The sequence below is a fragment of the Copadichromis virginalis genome, linkage group LG10 (assembly GCF_057382275.1).
Source record: "Copadichromis virginalis isolate Kocher_CV1m ecotype Utaka linkage group LG10, C_Virginalis_male_GT1.1, whole genome shotgun sequence".
NCBI classification, from domain to species: domain Eukaryota; kingdom Metazoa; phylum Chordata; class Actinopteri; order Cichliformes; family Cichlidae; genus Copadichromis; species Copadichromis virginalis.
Window position 1 is genome coordinate 35,132,667 of NC_140627.1, and position 27,769 is coordinate 35,160,435.

At 42.9% G+C, this 27,769-nt stretch overlaps 1 protein-coding gene across 1 annotated transcript in view; it reads right to left on the minus strand.

Annotated features, from left to right (window-relative positions):
* Positions 1-558: 558 nt before the first annotated feature.
* Positions 559-27,769, minus strand: part of LOC146700993 (uncharacterized) — a 28,479-nt gene continuing 1,268 nt past the window's right edge. Inside the window, exons 2-10 of the mRNA XM_085471266.1 lie at positions 14,884-14,962; positions 14,586-14,802; positions 13,443-13,714; positions 7,530-12,814; positions 4,837-5,053; positions 2,300-2,532; positions 1,921-2,205; positions 1,741-1,847; positions 559-1,385 (exon numbers count right to left, since the gene is read on the minus strand). Coding sequence (XP_085327392.1) covers positions 1,141-1,385; positions 1,741-1,847; positions 1,921-2,205; positions 2,300-2,532; positions 4,837-5,053; positions 7,530-12,814; positions 13,443-13,714; positions 14,586-14,802; positions 14,884-14,952 — 6,930 coding nt within the window. The 5' untranslated portion in view covers positions 14,953-14,962 and the 3' untranslated portion in view covers positions 559-1,140. The remainder of the gene's footprint in view (positions 1,386-1,740; positions 1,848-1,920; positions 2,206-2,299; positions 2,533-4,836; positions 5,054-7,529; positions 12,815-13,442; positions 13,715-14,585; positions 14,803-14,883; positions 14,963-27,769) is intronic.

The following is a 27,769-nucleotide window of genomic DNA, read 5'->3' on the forward strand; positions in this document are numbered from 1 at the left end:
GACCAAAGATCGGGCCTTTGCTGGGACCGCCCCTTCACATCAGCACCTCCCAACTTTGGACACTTTCAAAACAAGTATGAAAACCCACTTTTATTCCTTGGCTTTTAAGTCAGAATGAGTTTGTATTACTTTTGTCTTATTTCTTACTCAAATTATCTAATTTTATGATTCTTTTTCTTAACTCTTATCATCTCTCCCTATGTTTTTATTTCTGTTAATTATCTTCATTGTGCAGCACCTTAGTCCGCGGCTGTTGTTTTAAATGTGCTAAATAAAAAAATTTGACTTTGACAAAGTGAGTCTGAAAGTCTGTAATACGGCAGTAAATAATAAAGATTGCATTTATAAAGCGTTTTACACTATTCATTCACTCTCACATTCACACTGGTGGAGGCACCTACAGCCACAGCTGGGCCAGACTGACGGAGGCGAGGCTGCCATATCGCGCCATCGGCCCCTCTGACCATCACCAGCAGGCGGCAGGTGAAGTGTCTTTCTCAGTTAACAGTGTGTGTGTGTGTGTGTGTGTGTGTGTGTGTGTGAATCATTAACAACACAGAGTTTTACACACAACTTTATTTCTTCATTTTTATGGTGGGAGCAAAAAACCAGGTGAACTTAGCAAGATGATCACCAGTGTGACCTCTGACCCCAGACACCACAGTGTGACCTCTGACCCCAAACACCAGTGTCACCTCACACACACACTTTGTTTTCTGACGTGGAATCAGTGAGGTGTGGTTGTGTTGTGGTTCATTTACACAAGTCATGTCATGATTCATATGTTGTGCTGTAAGCAGAGGCAGGTCCCTGTGACAGGCGTTACACACAGAACACACGACAGCTCCTGTGATTACACATCACTGTCGTGTGTTACACACAGAACACACAGCAGCTCCTGTGATTACACATCACTGTCGTGTGTTACACAGAACACACAGCAGCTCCTGTGATTACACATCTGTCTCTGAGCTGCTTCTCGGATTGAAATCTTTCAGAGAAACTCTTCCTCCTTTGTTTTCTCATAAAAGAGGAAAAGAGGATGATGATGAAACGGTCAGAGAGGAAACAAAATATATAGATGATAAATGATCTGATACGTTCAGTTGAACACACACACGTCTCTCACAGGCGCTGTTGTTATCTTCCACTGTTGTTGTTGTGTTTCTGTATCTTGGCTCTCAGCTCGCGGCACATCTCTTTGTACTCTGACGTGTTCTTTGAGTACAGGTTTCCGCCCTTCAGCCAGCCCATGATGCTGTTCTTCTCCTCCTCGTTCAGGACTCCTTTCTTGTAGTAACCTTCCACCAGCAGCTTGTCTCCAACATCGTGGTAGCGCTTCGTTGCGTCTCTGGACATATTTGAGATGTTCAGCGAGAGGATTCCTGCAGAGTTCACACAGCGAGCAGGGAGAGGCGGGGTTTACTCACTGAACAGGAAACGGTGTCTCTGACAGCATCGCACTATATCTGTTACTGTGACCACTGAGGCGAGGACTCATTAATGTGATCGTTGGTGCTTCACGTGTTCCTGTACTAATATTTAACCTGTGTGTGGCTGTGAAACCAGTGTAACCAGCACTCTGTGCATTAAACTGCTGAAAGACTCTTGCATCATTTTTGCAGACAGATGTTTCTTTGTGTCGTTTCTATGGTGACGAACATCTTTGCTCATCGTCTCATCAGTAACCTGGTAACAGCACATAGTACTTCTATCTCTACAGGCTTGTTTGTAGCGTACCTGCATCCTCTCTGAGAGAATTGGATGTGACCGGATTGGCTGCCAGCAGCGACATCTTCACCAGTTTTTCCCCGTCTCCAGAAATAAGAGTCTCCTCAAGCTTCTCGCTGGAACAGAAGCACGTTAGCTATCCAAAGAAAACTCTGAGTTTAGCTCCAGGACGAACAGATTCGTTCTCACCTGATTATACGAGACTCTTTTCTGTTGCGCCAGGTCAGGCCTGCCTCGTGGTGCGGCTTCAGAACCTCTCTGCACAACCCGCGGTCTCCGTTTTTATCCAACAGAGCAAAGAGGTTGGGCCTTTTGTTTTTCAGGTCCTCTCTTAACTTTACGTTCTCAGGGTCCTGCAACGTTTTAAGGGCATTCTGAAAGACACATCTAGGTGGGACGTGGTCGGCTTCCACCGCCAACCCGTTCTCACCACATTCTCTTTGGTTTGAGGTTTGCACCCGGATCTTGTACACACTGTTGGCAAGAAACACATTCAGAATACGATTTAATGTGTGTTACACGTGAAGTTCGATCTGCTGGTCGTCGTGGTCACACATTAAATACTTACTCAGCGTGCGCTCCAACCAAACCCAGACGTCGTTCTTGGATATCTCGTAATTCCTCTGGACTCAAACCTTTCTTGCTCATGTCGCCCAAGATGGCGTTGAAATCGTCTACGGCTTTTCTTCGCGCCTTTCGATCTCCTCCACATATGTAATATCTTCCAGGAGAGTTAAAGGTTTCTTCATATCCTTTCTGCAGCTTCAGAGCTCCTGCGTATTTGGGTAGGTTTTGCTGAAGCTGAGTGGAGATAAAACATGCCATAAGATGAGTTACCTAATTGCTTCCAACATCTCCAGTGCGGCCTCTGAATAACACAAAGGCTACACCTCCTGTAAAAAGGTGAAACACTGATTGGGTCCATAATCGCACAGAGCTCCAGAGGCCAAGTCAGGGTGGGCTAAGCCTGTAGAGGCGGCCACAGAGACCGGGTTTGATGAGTCCAAGGCGGCTCAAGATGAGTTAGAGTTTCCCAGTTTGCAATTTCTGAGAAAAAGAAACCTTGTGTTTACTTGCATATGCAATCAGTGACTTAGTGTTGCACTAGCCAGCCATAAAGGGTGAGACTGGCCCTAGTGTTTTCCCATTTGAACGAACTAAACCAGATCATTGTGCACCACCTCTGGTTTGTACAACAGCCAAGCAAGTTACTGAGGAGTCTGTTAAATCTGCTCCTCAGCTTGTAAACCCAGCGGCTTTTTCACTCAATTCAGTTTTATTTACACAGCGCCAAATCACAACAGCAGTCGCCTCAAGGCGCTTTATATTGTAAGGTAGACCCTACAATAATAACCCAACAATCATATGACCCCCTATGAGCAGCACTTTGGCGACAGTGGGAAGGAAAAACTCCCTTTTAACAGGAAGAAACCTCCAGCAGAACCAGGCTCAGGGAGGGGCGGGGCCATCTGCTGTGATTGGTTGGGGTGAGAGAAGGAAGACAGGATAAAGACATGCTGTGGAAGAGAGACAGAGGTTAATAACAGATATGATTCAGTGCAGAGAGGTCTGTTAACACATAGTGAGTGAGAAAGGTGACTGGAAAGGAAAAACTCAATGCATCATGGGAATCCCCGGCAGCCTACGTCTATCGCAGCATAACTAAGGGAGGATTCAGGGTCACCTGGTCCAGCCCTAACTATATGCTTTAGCAAAAAGGAAAGTTTTTCAACTGCATCGCTTAACACCACAATTTTACATGTGCACTTTCTTTTGGGGGGGGGGGGGGTCCATACAGCCAATATTCATTTCTAAATTATTAACTAACAAACTTGTGCTTCAAGTGCTTTGTCAATATTGTAGGAAATGTTAAACTTAATCATCATCTCGGCTCCTCTGACGACCTGTATGCTGTTGCCTGCCACTGAAAGGCAGTGGGGAGAGGGGACACTTGTGCATTTATCGCAGCATATAATGTGTTTCTGCTGCTTTTTCAGCGTTCAGAGGTTGATGGCACCGTGTCAGAGCTGGCTGTGAACTTCAGACGGATCAGGCCTTAACTTAACAAAAATGTTATCAATAGTTCTTTTCATCTTTTCTCATTACCCACAGCTACATCCACTCTGTCAGGCCAAGGCTGCTCACTGATTTCTATAATCCATTCGATTCAACTTAGCCTCAGACAGTCAGAAATATTATAATTCTGATCATTTATCAGTACTGACTTCATCAGAATTGTGAATATCACAGCAGATGTCTTTGTGTGAAAGTAACTGAGAATAAAACACAGAAAAACATGAAGGAGATTTTCCTGGTCTGGCTTTTTATAGCAGATAACCTTAAACATATTCTACAATGTTCTGCATATAAAGTTTAAATTTCTTCAGTATTGAACAACAGAAAAAACAGGCTTTCTTGTCCGAGGTCATTTAAGTCAAAAAAGAAAAAGACAGCGCTGTAAGCAACGGTAGACTGGTGGGTAATAAGCGAATGAATAATACAGAAAACAGAAATTTGAGACGGGAAACTGTTCTTGAAGTACAGAGAGAGAGAGAGAGCTGTGCATGAAGTGATTTTTATCATGATGGAAGCAAAACTGCAAAAGTCAGAGGGAATTCATGACGACATTGATCAGATGTGAAGCGCAGTTTGCTGCTTCTTTTGCTGCTTCTTTTGCTGCTGGCGAATTTTGGTTGGAGAGACAAAACCTGCAGCTCAGAATCAGCGCAAAAAGCCGTAAACACAGCGCGGACCAGACGCATCAGGATCGCTGAGCTCCGACAGCGTGTCCGTCTGCGGGCCGTCGGGTGAGAAAGCCGAGAAAGACGAAGCTGATTCTGATGCGTCCGCTCTGTGTTTACGTCTTTGTGTGGAATCCGTTAATGAATTGATATCGCTAATTTACGAATAAATTCTTTACAAATCCTACCATGTGAATTCATGGATTTTTTTTTCACATTCTGTCTCTCACAGTTGAAGTGTACCTCTGGTGCAAATTACTGACCTCTGTCATCATTTTAGGTGGGGGAACTTGCACAATCGGTGGCTGACTAAATACTTTTTTGCCCCACTGTAGACCATATTAATAATAACAGTAAGACTTACATTGTTTCTGACCTGCTCCCGAAGGATCCGTGCCTCTTTTCCTACATCACCTGGATTTTTACCGGTGGCCTGGGCAACAGCGTGGTAGAGGCAGTTCTGATCTTCTGAATTTACTGGGATTGTGGTCCCATCTGGTCTCAGGATTTCAAAATGACCTGTGCACGGGCTCTGTTCACCACGAATCCGTTTAGTTATCCTTGAGAAGAACCCCATCGTCCTGTAAAAAATACATTAATAAAACAAAAAAACAACAAATCAGTCACTCTGGACAAAAAAGGGAAAAGGTGAGACTAACAAATCTCCCTCTAAATACAAGTAGTCCATAACATTTGTTTATTACTTTAAATTTTATTTAAGAGTTTTGATTGGGACCAATAATAATGTTGTTGTACATAAAATCTGTCATGTAAGTTGTGTCCACCAGTGAAGCTGTTGGAACAATATTGATGAATGAGTAATAATCCTTCTCTTTCTACTAGAAGCATAAGGAAAATGAATGTGGGGAATAATGTATATAATCAGATTAAACTATAACAGTAAAGGAAGTCAATTCAATTTTGTTTTATATATCACCAAACCACAACACCCAGTGCATCATGGGAATCCCCCGGCAGCCCACGCCTATTGCAGCATAACTAAGGGAGGATTCGGGGTCACCTGGTCCAGCCCTAACTATATGCTTTAGCAAAAAGGAAAGTTTGAAGCCTAATCTTAAAAGTAGAGATAGTGTCTGTCTCCTGAATCCAAACTTATGCTATGTCTTCTAATGATGCTGCCTAAGGGAAGCATGTATAATGTAAACAGAATTGGTCCTAGCACTGAACCCTGTGGAACTCCATAATTAACCTCAGTGTGTGAAGAGGACTCTCCATTTACATGCACAAACTGGAGTCTATTAGATAGATATGATACAAACCACTGCAGCGCAGTACCTGTAATACCTACAGCATGTTCTAATCGCTCTAATAGGATATTATTGTGGACAGTATCGAACGCTGCACTGAGGTCTAGCAGGACAAGCACAGGGATGAGTCAAGGTCAGAGGCCATTCCCAGCAATTTCAGGGTTCCTTCAGTGTCGCCTGCCTTCGCCTCTGACAGTTGACTATGGCTGCTGGAGTCCCTAGCTTCACATTTCTCAAAACAGAATCACCCACAAAAGTGGCGAGAAAACTACGTGAGAGAGGAACAGGTGGTGTACCGGGGTGTTCTGTTTAGAGCTACACTTCCTCCTCACCGTCACCCAGCCAGCCTTCTTTCTTGTTGCTCAGGACTATCTGCTGAGGAAGAGTTAATGGTAGCAAAGCTAGCGTTGCCCACACTAACTACTGTCTATGCCAGAGTCCAGAGTCCAGAGCTGGTTTTCCATTCACTGAGCCTGGCCTCCAGACGTACAATCAGGCAACATTTCTTTCCAGTATCTGTGCTGAACAGAGGAGAAATTAAACATTTGAGAAGGAACTAATGACTCAGCTACAAGCTAAGCTAATAGCTACGCTAAAGACAGTCATTGGGTCTTTACTGTGGGTGAGTCAGCAGAAAGCGCGCTTTGGATAAACCACATGAAGATTACAGTTTGACATAAGCCTTTATCTGAAGGTATATAATTAAACAAGTCACACATGGTAACAAAACACTACTGTGCACTGTGTTAGGAACAGGAAGTGATACGAGAATGCCAGAAAAAATAGAAACTGGGGGGGGGGGGGGGCAGGAAAATAACGGAGTCCTTCCCAGTTCACAGCCAGTAGACCAACACAGGACAAGTCATTATAGTGGGACCACAGGATGTCAGGGTGCCAGCTCTGTGTTATTATTCACCATGACTGGTGTCAGTTCTAGCTGTTCAGTGGGTTTCTGATTTGCCCTCAGACTAAACTACACCAGTTTGGGGAAAACAGTTTGTTAGTTTGTTTGTCCCCTGATTATCAGACAGGAGAATAATTATTAAGTTTTTAGATAAAGTTTCTTTTTGACATTGATTGCAGTGTGTGATCATAATAGGGTTGATACACTCCTCATTAGAAGGATACGAGCACTAACCCCACGGTGTGAAGGGTTAAGTAAGAGGCACAAACAGAGCTGAGTGTAGCTACGTGCTCACAGAACAGACAGGAAGGGCTGCTTGTATGATAACAGGGCGTTCCAGTGAACAAGAAATAAACACTTAATAGTGTTCCTTTAAGGAATGGAGCATGGAAATAAAACATCCCTATCTGGGAGGTAGGGAGTTTTCTCACACAGGACAAGATCCCTGACTGGAGGTTAATGGCCGCTGCCATGAGGAACAAATCAGGGAGTGCTGAGCCTCAACCACGACATCTCCCCATCAATAAGCAATCACAATTATTTCCTGTTTCCATGTGTCTAATATATACTTTGAATTATGAATTGTACTTCACTTCTCCATGTACAGACTGCCTGACACTGTCCACAGCTGTGCAAGCCCAATTTTAACTGCCTGATAATAAAAGAGAGTGAACTGCTAGACTGTCTCCTGAACTTCTCTCAGCGTAGAAGAACCCGACAGTATCAAAACCAAAGTCTGGAAATTGGGATGGGGAGGGTTACCCTTGCAAAACAGGTCAAAATTAACTTTCTGGCCCATATGAGTTGGTCAATTAAAAAATATATATTATTTTGACTTAATTAAATGAGAGGCGCAATAATATCAAATATGTATGCTTCACTCACTGTGTTGGATTTTCTGGCTCCTTCTTCAGTTGGAGGACTATATCGCCTGCTGAGTCCTCCTTCCCAGGATAATAGTCTTCTGAGAGCTTCTTTCCATCTTTGTCCACCATAACCAGTTTGATTCCTTTGCCTTCCAGAGCATCACTCTGGGTGAGGACGTGGATGTCCAAAGCTGTAGCAGGGCGGTTAACATCAGAAATGTCCTCAATGTAGCGCTCCAAGTCTTTCTTGTCAGACTCTGACAGGGACTCACGTGGACGCTGGAGGACCTTTTTCATGTTGTACTTATACTCCTGGCTGTTAAAGAAACTTTGGGTGTCAGCCCTGCCAAGTATGTTGCTAACAGCACCACCAACAGCATGGTTTATTTGACTTATGCACATTTTGCTCATGATGGAGGTCATATGCCTGGAACAGGCCTCAACATAAGAGTTTGAAACACTTTCTGCAATCATGTTGATGAGTTTATCTTTAAAGCGTTTTACATCTGATAAACTGTGCCTTTCATCCTGGTCATTGCTTTCCTGAGGTAGTTTTTCCATGCTTTGCAAGAGCTTAGGAACAAAGGTGTTGTTAATGACTTTCTCTGTTGGTATGGAATTCCATATTTGTACAAAGGCTGTGGCATATTTAGCTGCTTCCAAACCCATTAGAATACTTTCTATTCGATCGGACCCTTTTTTGCTCTTTATGTGTTGTGTTACAGCACCACAGACCGCTGAAAGGCCATCAAGAGCCTTAAGAGCCATGGTACAATTCATCATCAGGTCAGGAATCACTTCTCTTGTTATCAGATCCACTGACTGAAGCATTTCTTCCTCACAGTCTTTGTGAATTCTGAATTCACTGGACCCATTCTCCAGGATATTCTTTGGTATTCCTGAGCAAATGAAGCTTGTGACAACTTCATCCAGGCTACGGTTGGCTTTTATGAGTGAAAGCACCTTTTCCTCAAAGACTTTCCTCAGAACGTTTTGGAAAAAAGCATTAAATGCCTTCTCAGCAGTATAACTCAGAGCACTGACGCATCCTTGCTTCCCCAGTTCCTGAAGTGCATACTTCCCTGCCTTCAGAAAACACTGTTTTACTGTGTAGGCACTAGTCTTTGCTCCTGCGATCAGACCTTTTGTGCCACTACGCACTGCACTTGCAGCTTTCTTTAGTCGGCTGAATCCACCAGAGATCAGAGACAGCCCGATGCTGATGGCCTTGGAGATTGCCCATTCAGCCCAGTCAAAGCCTCCTTGTATCATTCCTTTGATCCCTTGAATCATGTCAGATACTCCCTCACAGATCAGTCCAAGTCCAAACTGACTGGCACCACCACATGACAGAGCACAAACAAGAACACCTGCTGCAACTTGAAGGGCACCAAGAACAAAACAAACAAGGGCATCATAGCAGAACTCGGGCTTCTTTTTAACCTCAAAGACTGTGCTAAGGCCATTCTCATAGAGCATCATCAGCTCATTGGTGGTGATTAAATCTTTATCTTTGGAAAGATGGTACACACTGGAATCCTCTACCTCTGCATCAGCTTTGCTGCCATCGAGCTGTGTCAGAGTTGTCAGGGCACTTTCAATGTATCTTTTCCAAGATTTGAAGATAGTCATCCTGGCTTGCATTTGGATCTGGAGGTTGCTGTTTGTGTGGTGTGGAACAAAGCCACTCGTCACTGAAAGATTACAAAACATCATCGTATTTGTTGATTCTGAGAGATAGACATCCACTGCAGACTGTGCTTCCTCCAGTAATTCCTTTGCCTCAGCTATGTAGTCTCCTTTTCTGAGGTTGAGTGTGATGTAAGCTTGATTATAAAGCGCCACAGCACTGTAGAAATGATCGCACTCTGCAGCTCTCTGCCAGTAAGTCTTTGCACCAAAGTCACATTTGGTTTTGTTCATGCAGTGTAGGTCAGTTCTGCTTGCTGCCTGTTTGATGTAATCATAGATGTTATAGCTCGTCCCCTGCAGGAGGAAGTCACCAGTCTTCTTCAAGTGTTTGGTGAGGTCTTCTCTCAGCTGGCTGATATCGTCATGTCTGCTGATGTGCTCTTCATGAAGGATGAGCCACAAAGCCCACGATTCTTTCAAAGCATCAAGTGCAGTCTGATAGTCGAACTTGTTCTGATGGATCTTAAAATATTCAGGAACATCCTTCAGCTTCATCTTGGACAGGTCACTCCTTTCTTCTACCGTGTAATTCTTGTCAAAGTTACAGAGAAACTGACAGAAACTGGAGAACAGAGTTTCCTTCATGTCAATTTCACAGAGTTCATGTTTCTCCATGCTGTCTAAATGTCTGAGCTCATACTCCTCTCTGAGCTGTCTCATGGTTTCGATGGAATGGCCTTGGTAGGCTGGTGCAAGATGGCCCTGGTTGAGAACCATCTGGACCATCCCTGGGTTTCCTTTTCGGGCGGTGCGTCCAAAGACCTGTTGCTCCACACGGTGACTTCTAGGAAAGTATGTGAGGAGCACAAAGAGGCCTCCACTCTCGTTTACGTCCTGCTGAACGTGTATGTCTGTCCCTCGGCCGCCGAGGTTTGTAGCAATGATAATGTTTCCCGGGCTAAAGTTCTGCTTCTCGATGTTGTGCTTCTCGCTGATTGTGTACATGGTGATCTCATTGGCTTGCCTTTCTGGAACATGCATGTTTGTCTTCAGCTCATCTGCAGTTTTAACATCTTCACAAATGATAAGAACAACTTGGCCTCTGTCTGCAGCTCTCTGTGCAGTTTCACAGATCACCTGGATCCACTGCATGTTGCCTCCACTCACCTGAACTGCTGGCAACTCAACAAGCTTTTTACAGCGGTGAGCTGGAATGACATAGCTTGCTGTTTGGTAATGCCGTTCTAGAAATACTTTCTCAGCTTGCCCCCCTAATGTCCCAGAAACACCAAAAATGCCTTTTCCATTGAGGTACCTTTTAAAGAAATGGACATTGGACATGTAATTTGTTACATTGGACAGCTGAGAAATGGCCAGCTGATGCTTCATCTCCAGAAACTGTTGTAGGCCGTCACCCCATCGCTTGTTTTTCTCCAACACCCCACTGGCCTCAAAGTCCACAGGAATTATGGCATCATACTGATGACTGTCAGCATCACTGAAACCACCTGCATCAGCTTCCGGTGCTTTCTCAATCATGTACTCTCTTCCCTGAGTCATTCTGATGGCTTTTAAGGCGTTCTCGGCAAAAACTGGTAACTGATTCTCAATGTATGTTTTCAAAAAAGAGGGGATCACAATAAATCCCTTACACTCATCCAATGACTTCACTGAACACTCATCAGAATATTTAATTTTCGATTTTAATTTGTCCACAGCTCCTTGGATGAGGGATTCCTCGGACATGATTTCACAGGTACAGCCATTCTCCAGGAGAAGTAGGCTGACATCAGGGTCTCCATGAGAGCTGTCCTTCCTGTAAAGTTTGGCTTTGTTGTTCATTAGTGAGTAACAATTTACAGATACACCGTTTTCTATTTTTGTCTGAACTTGTCTCAGTAGCTCACACTGTTCTTCTGGTCCAATGTTGGCCATGATTTTCTCAGTAGCTTTCCACCGTGCATCCTTAAAGCTGTCAGTCTCTGTTTGTGTCTGACCATCTGCTTTATTTAATTCATCCACATCCTCCTGTGGATAAAACCCCAGCTGGGCACCAAGAATAAGTATGTCAGCAGCTGAAACATCTTCTGATTCTGGGCCAACATCTTCTGATTCTGGGCCAACCACTGCTTGCATTACAGCCTTGTGGAAGTGCTGGATCCTGGTTCCCCACCTGATCTCCCCTGTTTCAAACATTTCTATTGGCTTGCAGGATGACATCATGGCCCAGATGCTTGCCAGGACTTGCTCCATGTGCCTTAGGCTGCCGGCTTGGTGTGACAGGAACGTGACCTGGACACCGCTGTCCAACGTCATGTAGTCCACCTCATCTACTACCACACACTCAAACCTCCTCGGACCTCGGGTAGTCTTCTTCTCAAACTCTTGCCTCAGCGTATCTGCTGCAAATGTACCAACAGTGCCATAAACGACCTGCTGGCTGTATGCATCCTCAAGCAGCTTGTCATGATCTTTAAAAGAGCAGCTATCGATTTGTGTCGGAGGGACCGTGGATGATGTAATACCAAACACATCATATAATTTTCTCCACTTATCCTGATCACGACTTGCTAACAAAGGAGAGCTTGTCACGATGTCCACCTTTATGCCTCGGGTGGCCTGTATTGTAGCAAACATGGCTAAAATACAAGTTTTGCCCTCTCCAGTGCTGATTTCCAACAGACAACCTTTCTTATCCCCAGACTGTGGCAGCAGGAGCAGCAGCAGTGATGCTAGCTGACTGGGTCTTGGGAAGTAGCCCTGAACATGTTCACCGCTTTGAGTGGTAAAGGCGGTGCATTCCTTTACAGCTCTGGATACGATGATCAGGACTTTCTTCAGAGCATCAATCTTAGGATTGTTAAAATCAAGAGCAGTTATTATCTTTTTACAGTCTTCAATCATCTCCCTGTTGATGGCCACACTTCCATATTTGGGTAGCTCTTCTTCAATATATGTCAGGACTTCTCGCAGGAGTGACGGGACACACTCTGGAAAGTTTTTGTTTTCCATTTCAGCCAAAAGTGTGCAAGCATCTTTGTCTCGCTCAGCTTTGTCCACACAATGTTGGATGTACTCTGCAGGATCGTCTTCATTCAGGGCAGAGAGAGCGTCGTCACAGCTCAGCCCGTACGTGCACGCTTTGTGGAGGATTTTTGTGACTGTTTTCTGATCCATGCTTAAGGTCTTTCCAAGGAAAAGCTTGATGTCTTTTGGTGCCCAGAGGTTGTTGAAGACTATTTGACTGACGATCTCCTTACCTGATCGGGGTAGCTTTGAGGACAGATCCAGAACATTTGCTAACACCTGTTGGGCCAGTGTTGGGTTGTCAGCATGTAGCTGTTCCTGCAAACTGAGGAGGAACTCTGTCTTCTTGTCTTGTCCATTTTGGAGGAGATCTTCAAAATCAGGGTCACCCTCTAAGGTCACCTTCAGCACTGCCTCCAGGATGTTGAACCTCTCAGTCAAAGACAGCAGCACGTATCCAGTAGTCTGATCCAAAGCCCACAGTAATGAAGTGGGGACGAAGTGGGGGTGCTCGTTAAAATATTGTAATGTCAGCTTATTTTGGAGAGTCTTCATCCTGTCTTCCAGCTGGATCTGTAAATGTTCATCCTCTCTGATGTCATACTTTGATAGAAGTTTTTCAAACTTCTCATTAACATCAGCGACCTGTATTAAAGAGGAACAAAGACACGAGCGTAACAGTGTCAGCAGCAGGAAACTGTATGCAGGGTCAGATGCTGTCATCCTCACCTGACCATAATGTTGAATTATTATGGATGTTTTGGGTATCTGGCAGTAAGGACAGCAAACATCTGTTCAGAACTGTGATGATGTTCTGCTATGAGGACCTTCAGGAGTAGCAATTGATTTTTTAATTTGCCTGGTTAAAAGGAGACCTATATAACAAAATATTATGCTAATTATTAATGTTATACTAATATAATATTATACTGATCTGAACTGTTTACAGTCTGCCCCAGGGCAGCTGTGGCTACAACCATAGCTTGCCTCCACCAGTGTGTGAATGTGAGAGTGAATGAATAGTGGCATTGTGAAGCGCTTTGGGTGCCTTGAAAAAGCGCTATATAATATGTGTATATGTATATATATATGTAAATCCAATCCATTATTGTTTGTTTGTTTTCAAAAAAGAGAAATTTGTCATCTTCCAGAGTATAGGGCTGGGACATAGGGTTACGATGACTTAAATGTTAGACATTTATAAGGACCCAGAGCCTCTTTGCTATCCTTTCCCAGATGCCCGTAGCTGTTATTACCTGAGGCTGGACCCTACCTCATCTCTCTCTATGTGATGTGCTTCATCTTCCAAGAGCTGGTGTAGAACGTGAGAGTGCTGCTGACGGTGCTCCCAGGTTTGGAGGTTATCCTCCTGAAGCCTGTTGTGCGCTTCAGAGAGCTTTTTTCTTAATGTTTCATTCTCCATCTGCTCTTGGATCTTTCTCTGTCGCTCAAGCTCTGCCTGACGCCTTTTCTCTTCTTCTTCTTTCCTGCGTCGTTCCTCTTGTTGGCGTTTCTCACGTTCTCGTTTCTCTTCATCAATTCTGCCTGTAGAGGAATGAATGCATGCTTAGAGAAATTTAATTTGTTTTTAATTTGTTAAAAGCTTCTGACATGAAACCCTGTTACACTGCAAAGAGCTTGGTATTGGCTCTCACTGGAATACTGTGTCACTTCCTGTTCCTGGTACACACTGGTGGCTTGTGTAGCGACATCTGTGCAGCCCAGTTCATTTCAAACTCTTACTTAGCAACTTATTTCATCCTGTAACCTTTGTGTGATTTATCAGGGCACACTTCCTCTTCAATCAGCTGCAAATTTTATTCAGTGTTCACTCATTGTGTCATTAGCAGTGTGGCCTGTGTTTCTGTGCTTTCTTCATGGCACTTTCCTGTTCAGTGTGTCAAGTGTTTAGTTATTGCGTGGCCTATTTTGGGGGGTTAGTACTTATAAATAATAATAAATATAAAGTAGTAATAAATATAGCTTGTTCATAGTTTTGGAGGACAAACCACTGAAAGTAAGCCTAAAACTGGCCAGGAGCAGGTGTGGACCAACGTAGCTTAGCCTGATTAGCTGTCCCACACCAGGTCGTCCTGAGCAGCAAGGAAATCAGGCGGGTGGGTGACTGTGAAGAGGAAATGTAGCAGCAAACTATTTCTCCAGGCTAAATGATGATCTTCTAAATTTGTGACACGCCGTTTGCTCTCCAGCTTACGAGTCGTCTGCTTTAGGGTAAGTTGTTGAGAATTATACCACGGAGTCAAATACTTCTGATTTGAGGCTCTGTTGTTCACAGCAGCTACAGCATCCAGAGTGACGTAGTCAGTCACTCTAGGCTTTTGTTAACTTTCTGATTTCTTTCTGGTGTGTGAACTCTGGTCTTATTAAGCAGTACACACTACTGACTGATACTTACCAAAGTTAGGACAACGGTCAACAACACTACCTAACATGTTGTGGACCAGTTCAAATTCTTTGTGGTCTTTACTCTCTCTTATGGTGTACGAAGCGCCACCACCTGCACCAGTGAGGTCACTTCCTGAATGATCTCCGTATCTAAAGGAAAGGCCCCAAAATGGTGGTAATGCATGCAGGTACTCTCCTGTGCTGTTGCCACGCACTGTACGCACACCCTGAAGGAAAGAGAGGGGGAGGGACCAGGATGAATGACCACAGACAAGGGTGAAACTTATCATTTGGTTTTGTAGACTTACCTCTCTCCCCTTGCTACAGTAGTGAAATGTGTAGGGAGTCTCATTATGTATCGTATAGAAGCTCCACATGGTTCAAGCTCTATAAGACAAATGAAAGAGAGAATTTAGAGAAGGTCAGAAGAAGTTTTACTAACATTGTGGAGATGACTGGGTGCTGAGAGAAAAGCTGTGACCACATGAATGTCTCTAATCAGGTTTGTGTCCAGAGTGTGGATGTTTGGAACAACCCAACAGTACTGGCAGACTGACAGTTACTATCAGGGCTGTACTTTTACAGAATACACGGCATTCGTTCTGAATGCAGACACTTACAGTTGTGTGACTGCAGTTGTGGGCCTTAAATGGATACTTGGATCTTTAATATGCAGTGAGATTGTGTTGGTCATCCAGGTAAGTAAATCCCAAAAGGTTGATTCTGTTCATCTGGACACGTGTGTGTGCGTATATGTATATACGTTTTTGTTCCATAACCATTTAAGAAACTCCAAATGACTGTCTTACTGCATCCACCTCAGCAGTGATGGCATGCTGTGAGAGACCCTGCTTATGCAGTTTAACAACCCAACCAAGTTCAAAAACAAAGGTTTTTTTGCCTTTGCCATCTGAAAGTCATGACAGTGTGACTACCTGACAGAAAAGGACAATGAATCCACATTTTTGCACAGATTTGGCCTTTTAAAGGCACGTGGGCCTAAACGTTTGATTTGCTGTAAAACAGCCTGTTTCAGTTTAAACGCTGTTTTCATTTTTTTTTTTTTAAGTGACATCAGAAACAGCAGCATGTGACATCACGTGATGGCGGAGCTTCAGTTCATCCTTTGTCATCTTTTTTTTTTTAATAGGACAGGGGGAAAGAATGAAAGAAAGAGGGGGAGAGAAAGAAAGAAAACCAAAGGGGAGAAGAGACGGTGAGAAGGGGGGGAAGAGAGAAAAAAAAAAACAAACAACAAAAAAAACTCCTGGGTCACCTGTATGGAGAAAAAAAACAAACAAACAAACAGAGGAGACAGCAAACAACAAAGAGCAACATAATAATAGAAAAAAAAAAAAGCACCATCACAATAAACTAGCTAGTCATAGATATCAATAGTTACTAAACGCTGTTTTCAACAAATAGCATACTCAAAAAATATTTTGTCTCTCTCCCACTTCTTCTTGTTGCATGTTGAAGCTCTACTTGGAACCTTGTTAAGATCCAACCATGCGAAATTTGAAAGACTACACGCCTTTGGAGCGGGATTCCCGACTGGGACGTCTGTATCCAGTAAGGTCCCCACATACTAAGCAGGCCTACCGCAGACATGAGTGAGACAGAGAAATATGAAGGCATGCCGGCTCGGATGTCACCCGGATCAACAAGGTCCGCGTCAGGTGTTGAGGAACCAGGGCACCCTGACGAGAAGTGGGCCACTGGAACAAGAAGGCATCGGTGGGCAAGAGATGAAAACAGGGCGTTGTTGGAATGCTACTACGCCAGTAACCCCGGCGGAAGGGGCTACATGAATACGATGAGGGACCTATGGATGCTTCAATACCCTATGGATGCTTCGATATCCACCATCCACATTGACGGCGAAACAACTAGTAGCTCAGTGTTCCAACATTCGAAAAAAGGGACTGCTCTCACAGCTAGAGACTGACGAGGTACAACACATGTGCTACGGCAAGGGGGAGCCAGGACGCCAGGTCAGGGGGGAGATATCATCACCCCCACACGAGATTGGATACAAAGCCCCAAGTACGATCAGGCTGATTGGAGCCCACACCCAGTTTCACACCTTGGCTCAGGCGATTAGAGGATCATCAGGGGGTCCTTTTGTCCCTCTGTGGGGGGAAACTCCCACTGGGTTTATATCTGGGACTCTCCACCATTTGACCTTAGAACTGAAGAAGCTTCTCGGATGAGAGGTGAAACGTCTTCAAGTAACTTAAAGAAGTCCAGACGCTTTTCTTTGCAAACTCCTTTGACTACGATGACCTGGATGACTGAGAACCTTCACAGACATCACAGTGGCAGATATCTAAGAAAGGGTCTCCAGTATGAAGAGTTGGACAGCACCAGGGCCCGACATGGTTCACGCCTACTGGCTAAAGAAGCTGACTGCACTCCACGAGCGTCTGGCAGCACAAATGAACCAGCTGCTAGTTAAGGAGAGACACCCGGAATGGCTAACCGAAGGTCGGACGGTCCTGATCCCCAAGGACCCCAAGAAGGGACCGGTCCCCTCCAACTACCGACCAATAACCTGCCTCAGTACTACATGGAAGCTCCTGTCAGGCATCATATCGGCTAAGATGAACAGGCACATGGGTCAATACATGAGCGGGACACAGAAAGGAATTGGCAAAAATACCAGAGGCGCAAAAAATTATATATGTATATATATATATATATATATATATATATATATATATATATATATATATATATATATATATATATATATATATATACACACATATATATATGTATATATACATATATATACACGTATATATATGTATATATACATATATATGATTAGAAGAGAACGGAACATGCTGGAGTTTTCTGCCCCATCTCAGCAGGAGCAGATAAACGGGGAGCCAAGGTCGTAGCTTAGGCGCCGTGTGAGAGAAAAGCATGTGAATGTTTAGGCTTTTATGATAAGGTGGGGGCACCAGAGGCTATAAGAGTTTGAGCAATGCTCCACCATTTTGAGATCTGAGGCTGTCTGCATACAGTGTCCATCTCCCACGTGTGTGATCATTAAAATCATCGTTTGACTCAACCCGGCCGGACCAGTGTTGTTATTGTGGTTTTTTCTCTTGTCTCCATCCCCAATTTTGAACTCGTAACAGCTTGGGGGCTCCTCCTGTGGTATTGGGGTGGAAGTTAGAGGTTTGGACGGTCCGAGGTTGTCGAACGGACAGGCACGAGCCAGTGGTCTGACGTGAGTGGGCATAAGCCGGCTTATCCAAAGGTAAGGCACTACCTGTTGAATTATTTCCAAAGTGTGCCAAATTGGACATGATTAAATTAAAAGTCTACTCACTGAAATTACTGGTCGAGGGTCTGTTTTGATTTTGATGAGGATCCCTGTGTGTGTTATGCAGTTAAAGCCGGTTAAGAGTATTTAATGAAGTTGAAAAAGAAATGCTGGGTTAGAGTCCCAAGGAATTGAGTTAAAGGCTCAAGTAGTTTGGTAGGGAATTGGCTAGGTATATTTTAGAAATTAGGCCAGAGGCTGTTCCAGAAGTAACAGATACTAGTTAATTGATTAGAAAAAAGTTATCTTTCTTCGGTTGGACCCGTTATGGTAAAATTTGTCAAAAATGGTTAGGTGGAAATTATTATAGGACAGCAGTCGGAAACTGCTAAGAAGCGCATAGCCCGGAGGTTACGCTCCCTCCTGGCCGTGGACGCGCGGTCTTGACCTGTCGGCGAACAGGGTTTGTTCAGTTTGGCTTATCTGTGGGGTACAGGGCATCCTGGAATAAGCTAGGAGTTAGAGTCTCCTCACCGTTTGAAACGGTGTGATGTGCTTTTTTGGACACAGTTAAATTGAGTTAGGGACTTTAGAAATTAGGCCAGAAACTGTTCTGGAGGAAACAGATACTGGGTAAGTGGCTGCAAAAAAGTTATCTTTCTTCGGTTGGACCCGTTATGGTAAAATTTGTCAAAATTGTGTAGGCGCTAAATCTGTCAGGCCTTGCAGTGATTATAAATATAAGACGTCTTTGTAATATAAAATAACAGAGCTTTGTGTGAGACTGTGTGTGACGTGCAGCTGCAGTGCTGCGAGCTAATTTTAGACGGTGTGTGAACATGCAAATGAATCAGCAGCTGTGGAAAAGACAGCAGCTAGGAGAGAATTAGAGGAGAAATTAAGAGAAGTTTTTAACTCATAAAATTGGGGCCAACAGACTTGTGGAGGTTGGGAAGGCGTCCGGAGCATCACAACAAAAAGGTGAAACAAAAACACACACAAGCAGAGAAATGTGAGAGAGAGGCACGTGCTAGAGAAATGCCTCGTTTGAAGAAAAGAAAAAAAAAAGTTAAATTAACCCACCTACAAACGCACATACACGCAATGAAGAAACAGCTTACATCCATGAACATGTGAAGATTTTCCAGCAAGTTTAAAGCAGCGAAACTTAACATACACCTGTTGTTAAATGATAAAGTTTATCCACTACTAACAAATAAACTCTCTGGGTTGCAGGACAACAACTTAACTTCAAAAAAGACACTGGTCTGACCAACCAGTGAAGACACAACAAATTTAGTGGTAAAAAGATTCAAATTGTGACATGTGTTCTGCTGATTGATTAATACAAGTGATTACTGAGTGAAAGAAAAGTCCATTTTTGTGCTTTAAACATGATCTTAAGAATTTTAACATGTACCTGTGTTGTCCTGTCAGCTTGGTGGGTCATGAGTGGATTATATGGTGAGGAAAAACAAAAAGAGGGGGAGAGAAGGCTGACACAGGGCCTGGTCCCGTTGTTTCTCCCCTCTCTGAATAACGCAGCCAAAATAACATCATTTTCCTGTTCGTTCGTTTTTGTTTTGTGTTTGTTTTGTTTTTTCTCTTTATGCTTGATTACAGGCTGCTTTGTCGGCCCGGAAAGCCGAGGCTGACCCTGGACTCCTGCTCTCCCCTCTACCATCTTTGCTCTCTCCTCCACCATCTTTGATGTGACCCTGACCAAATGCTACAGCAGCTGGACCCACAACAACAACCTGAAAATGTCAACACTGCTGCAGGAAAACGATCTCATGCAGCGCAGACGGAGAGCGTTAAATCCAAGGCCCGTTTCACTACACGGGGAGATTTCCAGACAGCTTCAGCTGACAGAGCTGTGACGGGCAGCAAAAAGGGCGTGCCAGAGACAGGAGGAGTAACTGAGGTCAGGAGGCACCTCGGAATGAACAAAAGCACCAGGAGAAAATAAGCTGAAGGCACAGGTGTCGGGGCTCGGCCAGGAGCTGACCTCTGAGAAGAGCCGAACAGCAAAGCTGTAGAAGGCCGTGGAGCAAAGCAAGGGAAACATCAATGGACTTCACTCTGACCTGTACGGAGAAGACTCTGAGGTTTCTGCCCTCGGTAAGAGCTCAAGGCATCAGAGCAGGAACTGAACATGGCTCAGGAGGAGCTGGCTGATAATAGAACCCATCAGGCTTGGAGTCCCAGACACAGGACTTGAAATCAAGCCGGAGCTTGCTGGAGCAGGAGGTCGCCAAACCTGATGAAAAGCTCCAACAGCATGAGCAAGCCCTGAAGGAGCTACAGAAGCAAAAGGGTCAAGTTAAGGAGGAGCGGAACAAGGAGAAGATGCAGGACGCTGGAGAAAAGCACTGCCTCAATTGGGGCCAGAACCAGTATGGACAGAACTTTGAGAAGCAGCACCAACGGATGCAAACGGACTGAAAAGGAGGAGGGCAGGACCCCAGGGCACGCTTCAGGCCGTGGTTTACCCAGAACACCAGAACAGGAAAGTGATGAACACAAACACGCACACAAACACACACATCTACATGCACTGACTCAGAATGAAGAGAAACACACATATGAACACATGCACTCATTGGTTGAGTGAGAAATGACACACACACACCTGAAAAAATCGAAATGCTGATTCAATTCACTGAGAAGTGATCCACACACACACGCTGATGCAATGAAGAATGCTTTACTAACAAATGCTGCACACAAACATCCAAATACGGAGTCGGTTACAACAACAAGAAGCCATTGATTGTTTATTGGTTAAATGCATTTCATGCCACACAGAGGGCATCTGTGTAGATTTAGGGGACAAGGTCACAACAGTGTGGTTGTGAAAACAATGTCTGTGCGTGATGTCTGTTTATGGCTTAAGGCCTCCACTGAATTGTTTACTGTGCTTCACACAGCAACGCATTTGTGTGCAACCAGTGTCCACTATTAAGTTAAGTCAATCCAACATGTTTTTGTCAGTGCAAAAAGGAGTTACGGTACCGGTATGCTTACACAATATTGTCCCGGGAGGGAGAAAAACTTTCTGGTGAAGTTTTGGTTGATTTTTGGGTTTTGTTTGACACTAGGTTGATTTTATCAGTGAGGTTTGGATTGTTTTCTTTCTCTAAGAGAGAGAAAGATGGTTTTATGCTTGGACATGTTTGCAATGGGCCCCAGTATCTGTTATTATATGAGTGTTTTATTGGCTACGTTTGTTTGTGCTTTTGTTACAGTGCACTGAGATAAGAACATCTGAGAGGTGTGATCCACCGGTGGTGATATTTTGGTATTTTGTGAGTTCCTGATTTAACAAATCGGCTCTTTAATCCAGGCCTGAGAGACTGAACTTTAAAGCGCTATAAAATATTCTTACTGAAAACAGTCGCAAAGTATTTTTCTCCATGTTTATAATGAGCTTGGGAGAAATTCACTTATATGGGACATTGATCACATGAGAAGTGCTGAGCCTAAAAGGATTGCAGCGAGTCAATCCAGTCAAAAAACAAGGAACTGTTTCCTTTAAAATGATGACGTCATCTTGCTGGTGATGGAGGCTCGAATAGGCTGCGCGTGAGACTCCATTATCAGCAACTTCTGGTATGAATGTGTGTGGATGTATGCATGTGACTGGACTGTGACGGACTGACGACTAAACGTTTTAACTGACTTGATACTGAGACAAAAACGGTGCCGACTTTAGGATTAGTGAAAGTCCACAACAATTCACCCAGCCTGTAGAAGAAGGGTGGAGGTTTTGTCTTGCTTTGTTTTGTTTTTGCAAGGACAGAGGGTTGACAGAGACTAAAGGGCTGTAGCTTCACAGGAGCGTGAGCTGCAGACTGAACCCTTTGGTTGCTAATTTTGAGTTACTGATGTTTGCATTAAGAAAATTGTGTTTTATTAGCTGTGTTTTAATTAAGGTATCACATTATATTGTTGGGAATGTTAAATGCTACAGTGAAGAAAAGGTTTGATTTCACTCATGACTGAACATGTTATTATTAACCATAGCGGGTCAATGTAAAGAGTCAATTAACTTTTATAGAGGTAAAAAACAAAACAAAACAAAACCCTCTACCGAGGTCTATGAATAACAGGGGAATGATAGACAGCCACACTCAAAATGGAGATATGTAATGATAAACACTGGTCCCCGTCTTTTGGGTGCTTTCTTGAAATAGTCTGCAATTTAAAAGTAAGATAAAATAACAGGGGCATGTGCTGAGGGGTGGTGCTGCACAAGAACAAGAGCAAAATAAAGAAAATATTGTTTTTAGCTTTGAGAAGTTCAAATTAAAATCTACCATTACACTCAGAGGATCAATATGAAGTTCGATATATGCTAATTTTGAATGAAGTACATGACTGCTGACTGTTCTGTCCTGAGCTTTTGTTTTTACAGCACCCGCTTGACCACACCAACAGTTTCTCGCCACCGAAAAGGGGTACTTGCAAAGAATAGGGAGGAACATCATCAAAACTGGGAAAGGTAAGCCCCAAAGGGGGTGATAACGCCATAACTTTCACTTATGGTCAAATTTTCAAAATTTGACCCCAAACTTGAAAAATTCTTCAAACATTTAGAGACAGAGTGGAGGTTTAGATAAGCATAATGTCACAAACCACATAAGGATGGAGCATTTGAATCGATAAGATGGTGAATTGATACGCAGCAAAATGTTGATCATGTTGATTATGTTTATTCCAGTGTGCAGAGCAAGGTTATTATTATTATTATTAAAGAAAACAAATGAAATAACGAAAACTAGAAGTGGAAAAACATTTGCGTTAACGGAAATAAAATTAAAACAAAAAGGAAAACTAACTAAAACTGTAATGAATGTTCACAAAACTAACTAAAATTGACTGGATTTATAGCAAAATGTGTTTAGTTTCATTGATGTGTGCGTGTCCTGCAATAGAAGTCAAGGCAGTACGTTAGTCGAGTCGTCTGTGTCGCTGCTCCGTCCACGCGCAGAAATCATGTCAGGAAAAGTCGGGAGAAAGCGCCAGAGTCCAATTTAGGATTACTTTGAATAGGACTGTTTTTTAGAGATAGCAAGAGTCTGGCAGTGGAAAGAGACACAATGTCCTCCTGAGACCCAGGGAGGAAGAAAATAGGAAAAAAAGAAAAGTATTTTCATTTTTTCTTTTTCTTTTTCTTTTTTCTTTCAGATAAATCAAGTGTTGGGATGGTAAAAAAAAAAAACACACTACAAAAACAAAATTGTTTTTAACTAACTTTATTTAAATTTTACAACATGTGCACTACAGTGCACAAGGGGAGTTCATTGATCACGAATGTGAAACTAACAAAATTCAAGAGCTATTTAAGAAAATTAAATGCTCCACTGAAATTTTTGTAAGCAGGATATTAAAACTTATTTATATAACAATATCATAAAAATGTAGATCAGGGATCAACTTAGAAGTCACTGACACTTCACTAGCTGTAAGCCATTGGTTCAGGAACAAGTGATTGCACTGGGCTTTCTATTTCACAAAAGCCAATTAATTTATGATATCTGAGGAAGTACTGTGATTTTATTTGGAGACACAAAGGAACATTTGGCACTTCCCACATCTCACATATGTTTTACTGTTGCACCCATTCTACAACTGAAATGCCTTGGACTGTTAACCATTTCAGGCAAGTGGAGTGAACCATATTTTGCTACACTCTCATCTGATTGGGGCTTCCTTTTCTTGATCTTTGGAGAGAACTCTTCATTACTGGTATTATTCAGGTCTTGTTCACATGTTTGTCCCAGGTTTCTCAGCCAACAGGAGCTTGAACTCCAGATACTGGGAGTTCTTTTCACACATTGAGATCACTGATAACTTTTAGCAACGACGTGATCTTGTAGTAACAATCAGGTGTCATGGATTCAGCTATAAATGTGACTCTTATTTTTTACTTTACTGGAAATCATTTCTGCATTTTACCCATATTTTATTTTTAACTCAAAATAAAAAATTCCAGATTCTCCTACATGTTGGTTTCGGACCAGGTGGGACGACAGATTCCAGGTGGCCCTGTGTTTTTCTCCATTACATCTGCCACTGCAGATAATCTTTGTGTGGCTCCTCCTGGGTTCTCACCCTCTCCTATCTGGCTCACATGGCTCTCATCTTCTGAAAAATCTATGTTTGAATCTCGCTCAATTATTCTGTTGAGAATTCTCTCCGCCTTTGTCAAAGAGTTGTCTACTAGGAAACAGTGAAATAAATATAAGTACAAAGTCCCAACGTGCACTAGAGTACACATTAATAAATTAGTCATTTCCTCTGTCAAACACAATGAGCCTAATTCTTAAAGACCCCTCAAATTATTTACTAGATGTTTATTTTTTTGAATAAAATAAAAATCTGAGTTTAACAAAACATTTTAAATGTAAATATCAAGCTTACCTTTCTTTCTTCCATAAAATGTGCTTGTGGGCACGCCAGCCATTTTGAAAAGGTGGGAAAAACAATTGGCAAGGCCACACCCCCACACATGTGATATACATGTAAGGTTAAAGGTACTGTTGTCCTCTCTAAGAAACATCAGGACTTAGAGGAGTGGCAAGTAGAGTATGAGAGCTACAAGCAAAAACTAAATGTGTACTACAGTGCGCAAAAATGAAGTACTGGGTCATCAGGGGGTCATGAGGGACATTTATAAAATTAAAAATCCCACAAACCTTGAAGTGCACTTGAAAAGCTCACACAAGAAGGTTAACTTAGCTTATCTTGAAGAGCTCATCAGGGGGAGCACACTCCCCCTCCTTGAAGAGCTCCCCCACTTAACCAGCATCCCCAGAAAACAGCTAACCTCAGATAAGGCAGCGTGATGCATCCCAAGACAACAGGACTGGGACATCTAAATAACTGTGTGAGTCAATCGCCTTCAAAAAGTTTATCAATTCACTTGAACCAAAATTAGGAGCACCCGGTGCTGCAAGAGTTAATAGTCTCAATACCCAAGGATAAGCAGAAGAGCATGACTGATATGATGGAACTGGGATTTGGTGACACTTAATTTTTGCAAAACACAACTAAAACTATAACTGAAACTAATCAAAACTAAACTGAAATTAAGGATTTTCAGAAAATAAAAACTAGACTAAACTAGCAAAGAATTGGTAAAAACTGATTACAACTGGTAAAAATTGAAAATCTGGAGTCGAAACTAAATAAAAATAAAATTAATGAAGATGGCAAAACGTTTAAAACCCTGGTGCAGAGATTGGCTAATCTGACCAGGAACGTTATAAAATGGATTGTCGGAACAGTCAGCGTTAAAGTCAATTTGACAGTCCAGACTAAGATGGCGTTGAACATCTTCAGGGCGGAAAAGGGTTGGTGTGACCAAGGTGTGGTTTGGCTTGTTGTATGTATATTTGAGATCATATGGCTCTGGAGGGACCAGTTACCAGGGCATGGAAGGAGGACAGACTCATTGACTGAGGAGAAGGAATTTTCTGGGATTGGAGATCCTCTGGGTGAGTGGTTGACTGAAAGCATGTATAAAATAAAAGTTATCTGTTGTTATTGATTGGTAATAGATTGATAATTGGCCACATTTACAGCTGTATTGACTTGTTGTGGACGTAGTCGACTTCAGGTTTAAGCACTCTAATCAACAGGTTGAAAATAGTGACATTAAAGGAAGAGTATGCAGCACCACCCTGTCAGACGCCAGTGATGGTGGAGCTCACTGATGAATCAGGTGAATCATGGCTGATTCATGACTAAGATCCCCTGCTGTGGTCAGTGAGGGGAAAACAGGAGCAAATAAAATTTAAAAGAGGCATTTATAAACGTTTATGTGTCAAGTTAAACGGGATAAAAGGGGGTGTTCTCACTCTTATTTTAGCATCAGCATTATTATTGCATCAGAATCATATAACAAGCATTGCATTAAACATTTATTGAAGCTTTTGACATTGTACTAACGTTTGTGTTCCAGTGATTGTTATAACCTCAGGTTAATCTTCTTTCTTAATCGTATATTCACAGGTGTCAGGATAATCATACGATCTTCTATTGCAGGTGTAACCATGATCATTTTTATACATATTGCAGTTTGTTGCTCATTATAGAGTTGTGCTCAAGTTAATGAGGGTTAAAAGCTACAGTAAACGCGATGTTTGGCTGATCTATGGTGTGGAGTGACTTCGAGCATAGAAGGCCGCACGCGCTTACATAACACTGATATCATGTTATTCTTTGTGATTTTTATTCAATTATGTCTTTAGTTTTAAGTAGTGGTAGTTAATTAAACGATATTCATTTAAGATCATATTCTTGAGTCAGAGCATCACACGCAGATCAACTTAACAACCTGGGAGACCTTGTAGCTGCAATATTGTGTCTCCATAAGGGACAGTAGGTGGAAGCAAACACATGATCTTTGGGGGGCAAATGTGAGGATTAAAAATGGCTAATTTGTTTTTGATGTCTTTTCTTAATATGAGCGGTTTTAGTAATTTTCAAACACACCTTGCAAATGTGCTTATAATGAGTTGGCACTCGGCCTTTTGAAGGTCATAAGCTTCGTTCGGCGTGACTGTCCAGACTGATAAAGTGTAGGAAATGCCTTGAGTGCAGAGGGCTAAATGCAAACACGCTTACACACACATAAGATATGATTAGAATAAGTCCCTGGGAGATCCTGAATGTTTTAGACCAATTCTGAATCACCAGAAGGTCAGTAGATAACAACATTAGATTATTAGGGTTAGGAAGAGAGGTGTTTTGGTTTTCTGTCTCTTACAGAGAAAGGGACAGACACCAGACGAGGCCACAGAGATACGAGGATCCTCCGTAGCAGAGTCAGACACAGTGACTGCCGAGACACCAACTGGGTCCAAGTGTCATGGCGTTTGGGCTCCAGCTAGTCACCTCAAAAGGATGGATCCCATAAACACAGCAATAACCATGAAGGGGTTGACGGAAATCCAGGAACACCAGACCAACGAGGTTCGAGAGGCTCTTGGGCAAAAGGGGGACGCCTTCCTGTTCCTTTTTCTGGAGGATACACAGGAGACACAGGACCCGAGGATACACAGATCGTTGTTTGAAATCAGGGCAGAATAATCCCCTGATCTGTGCCACGACTGAAGGGTTGTCTAACCCCTGAGGTTGAAGTAAGAAGAACAGAGGATCACGCAACTGGACGACACTGGTAGCTGCAGCAATAAAATAAAGGCTAAAAGCTCCTTGGACAGAGGTTCTAGTCTGAGTACGTCTGAAGGGTATAAGGTAGCACCAAATAAAGCTGTGGGAGAACTGGGGAGTGTCATCTGTACCTGCCATTGTTGGAATAATAGTTTTTCTTACATCTGAACTGCGCAAACACAGAGGTCATCTCACATGTGGTTCGCCCATCAGGGGGACAAAGGGCCTCAGGAGTGAGAAGAGAGGAACCCGGCCACACTGGATTATAGGGTGTAGGTGAGCTCTTTAGAATAAAGAGCTCATCAGGGGGAGTGTGAGATTATAATATTATTTTATGCCATGTTAGACCCCTAATTAAAGATTGTGAATTATTGGTAGATTTAGTTTGCATTATTCTCCTGAATTAGAAGAAGCTGATAACTATTGCATTAGTTAAACTGATTTGCATTACATTAGACTCCTGATTTATTGTGGATGAATGATATTGTTTTATGATGTTATAAGAAATACTGTTCGCAGAAAGTCATCGCCTTATTTGTCTGATTAGAAGAGAACATGCTGGAGTTTTCTGCCCCATCTCAGCAGGAGCAGATAAACGGGGAGCCAAGGTCGTAGCTTAGGCGCCGTGTGAGAGAAAGCATGTGAATGTTTAGGCTTTTATGATAAGGTGGGGGCACCAGAGGCTATAAGAGTTTGATCAATGCTCCACCATTTTGAGATCTGAGGCTGTCTGCATA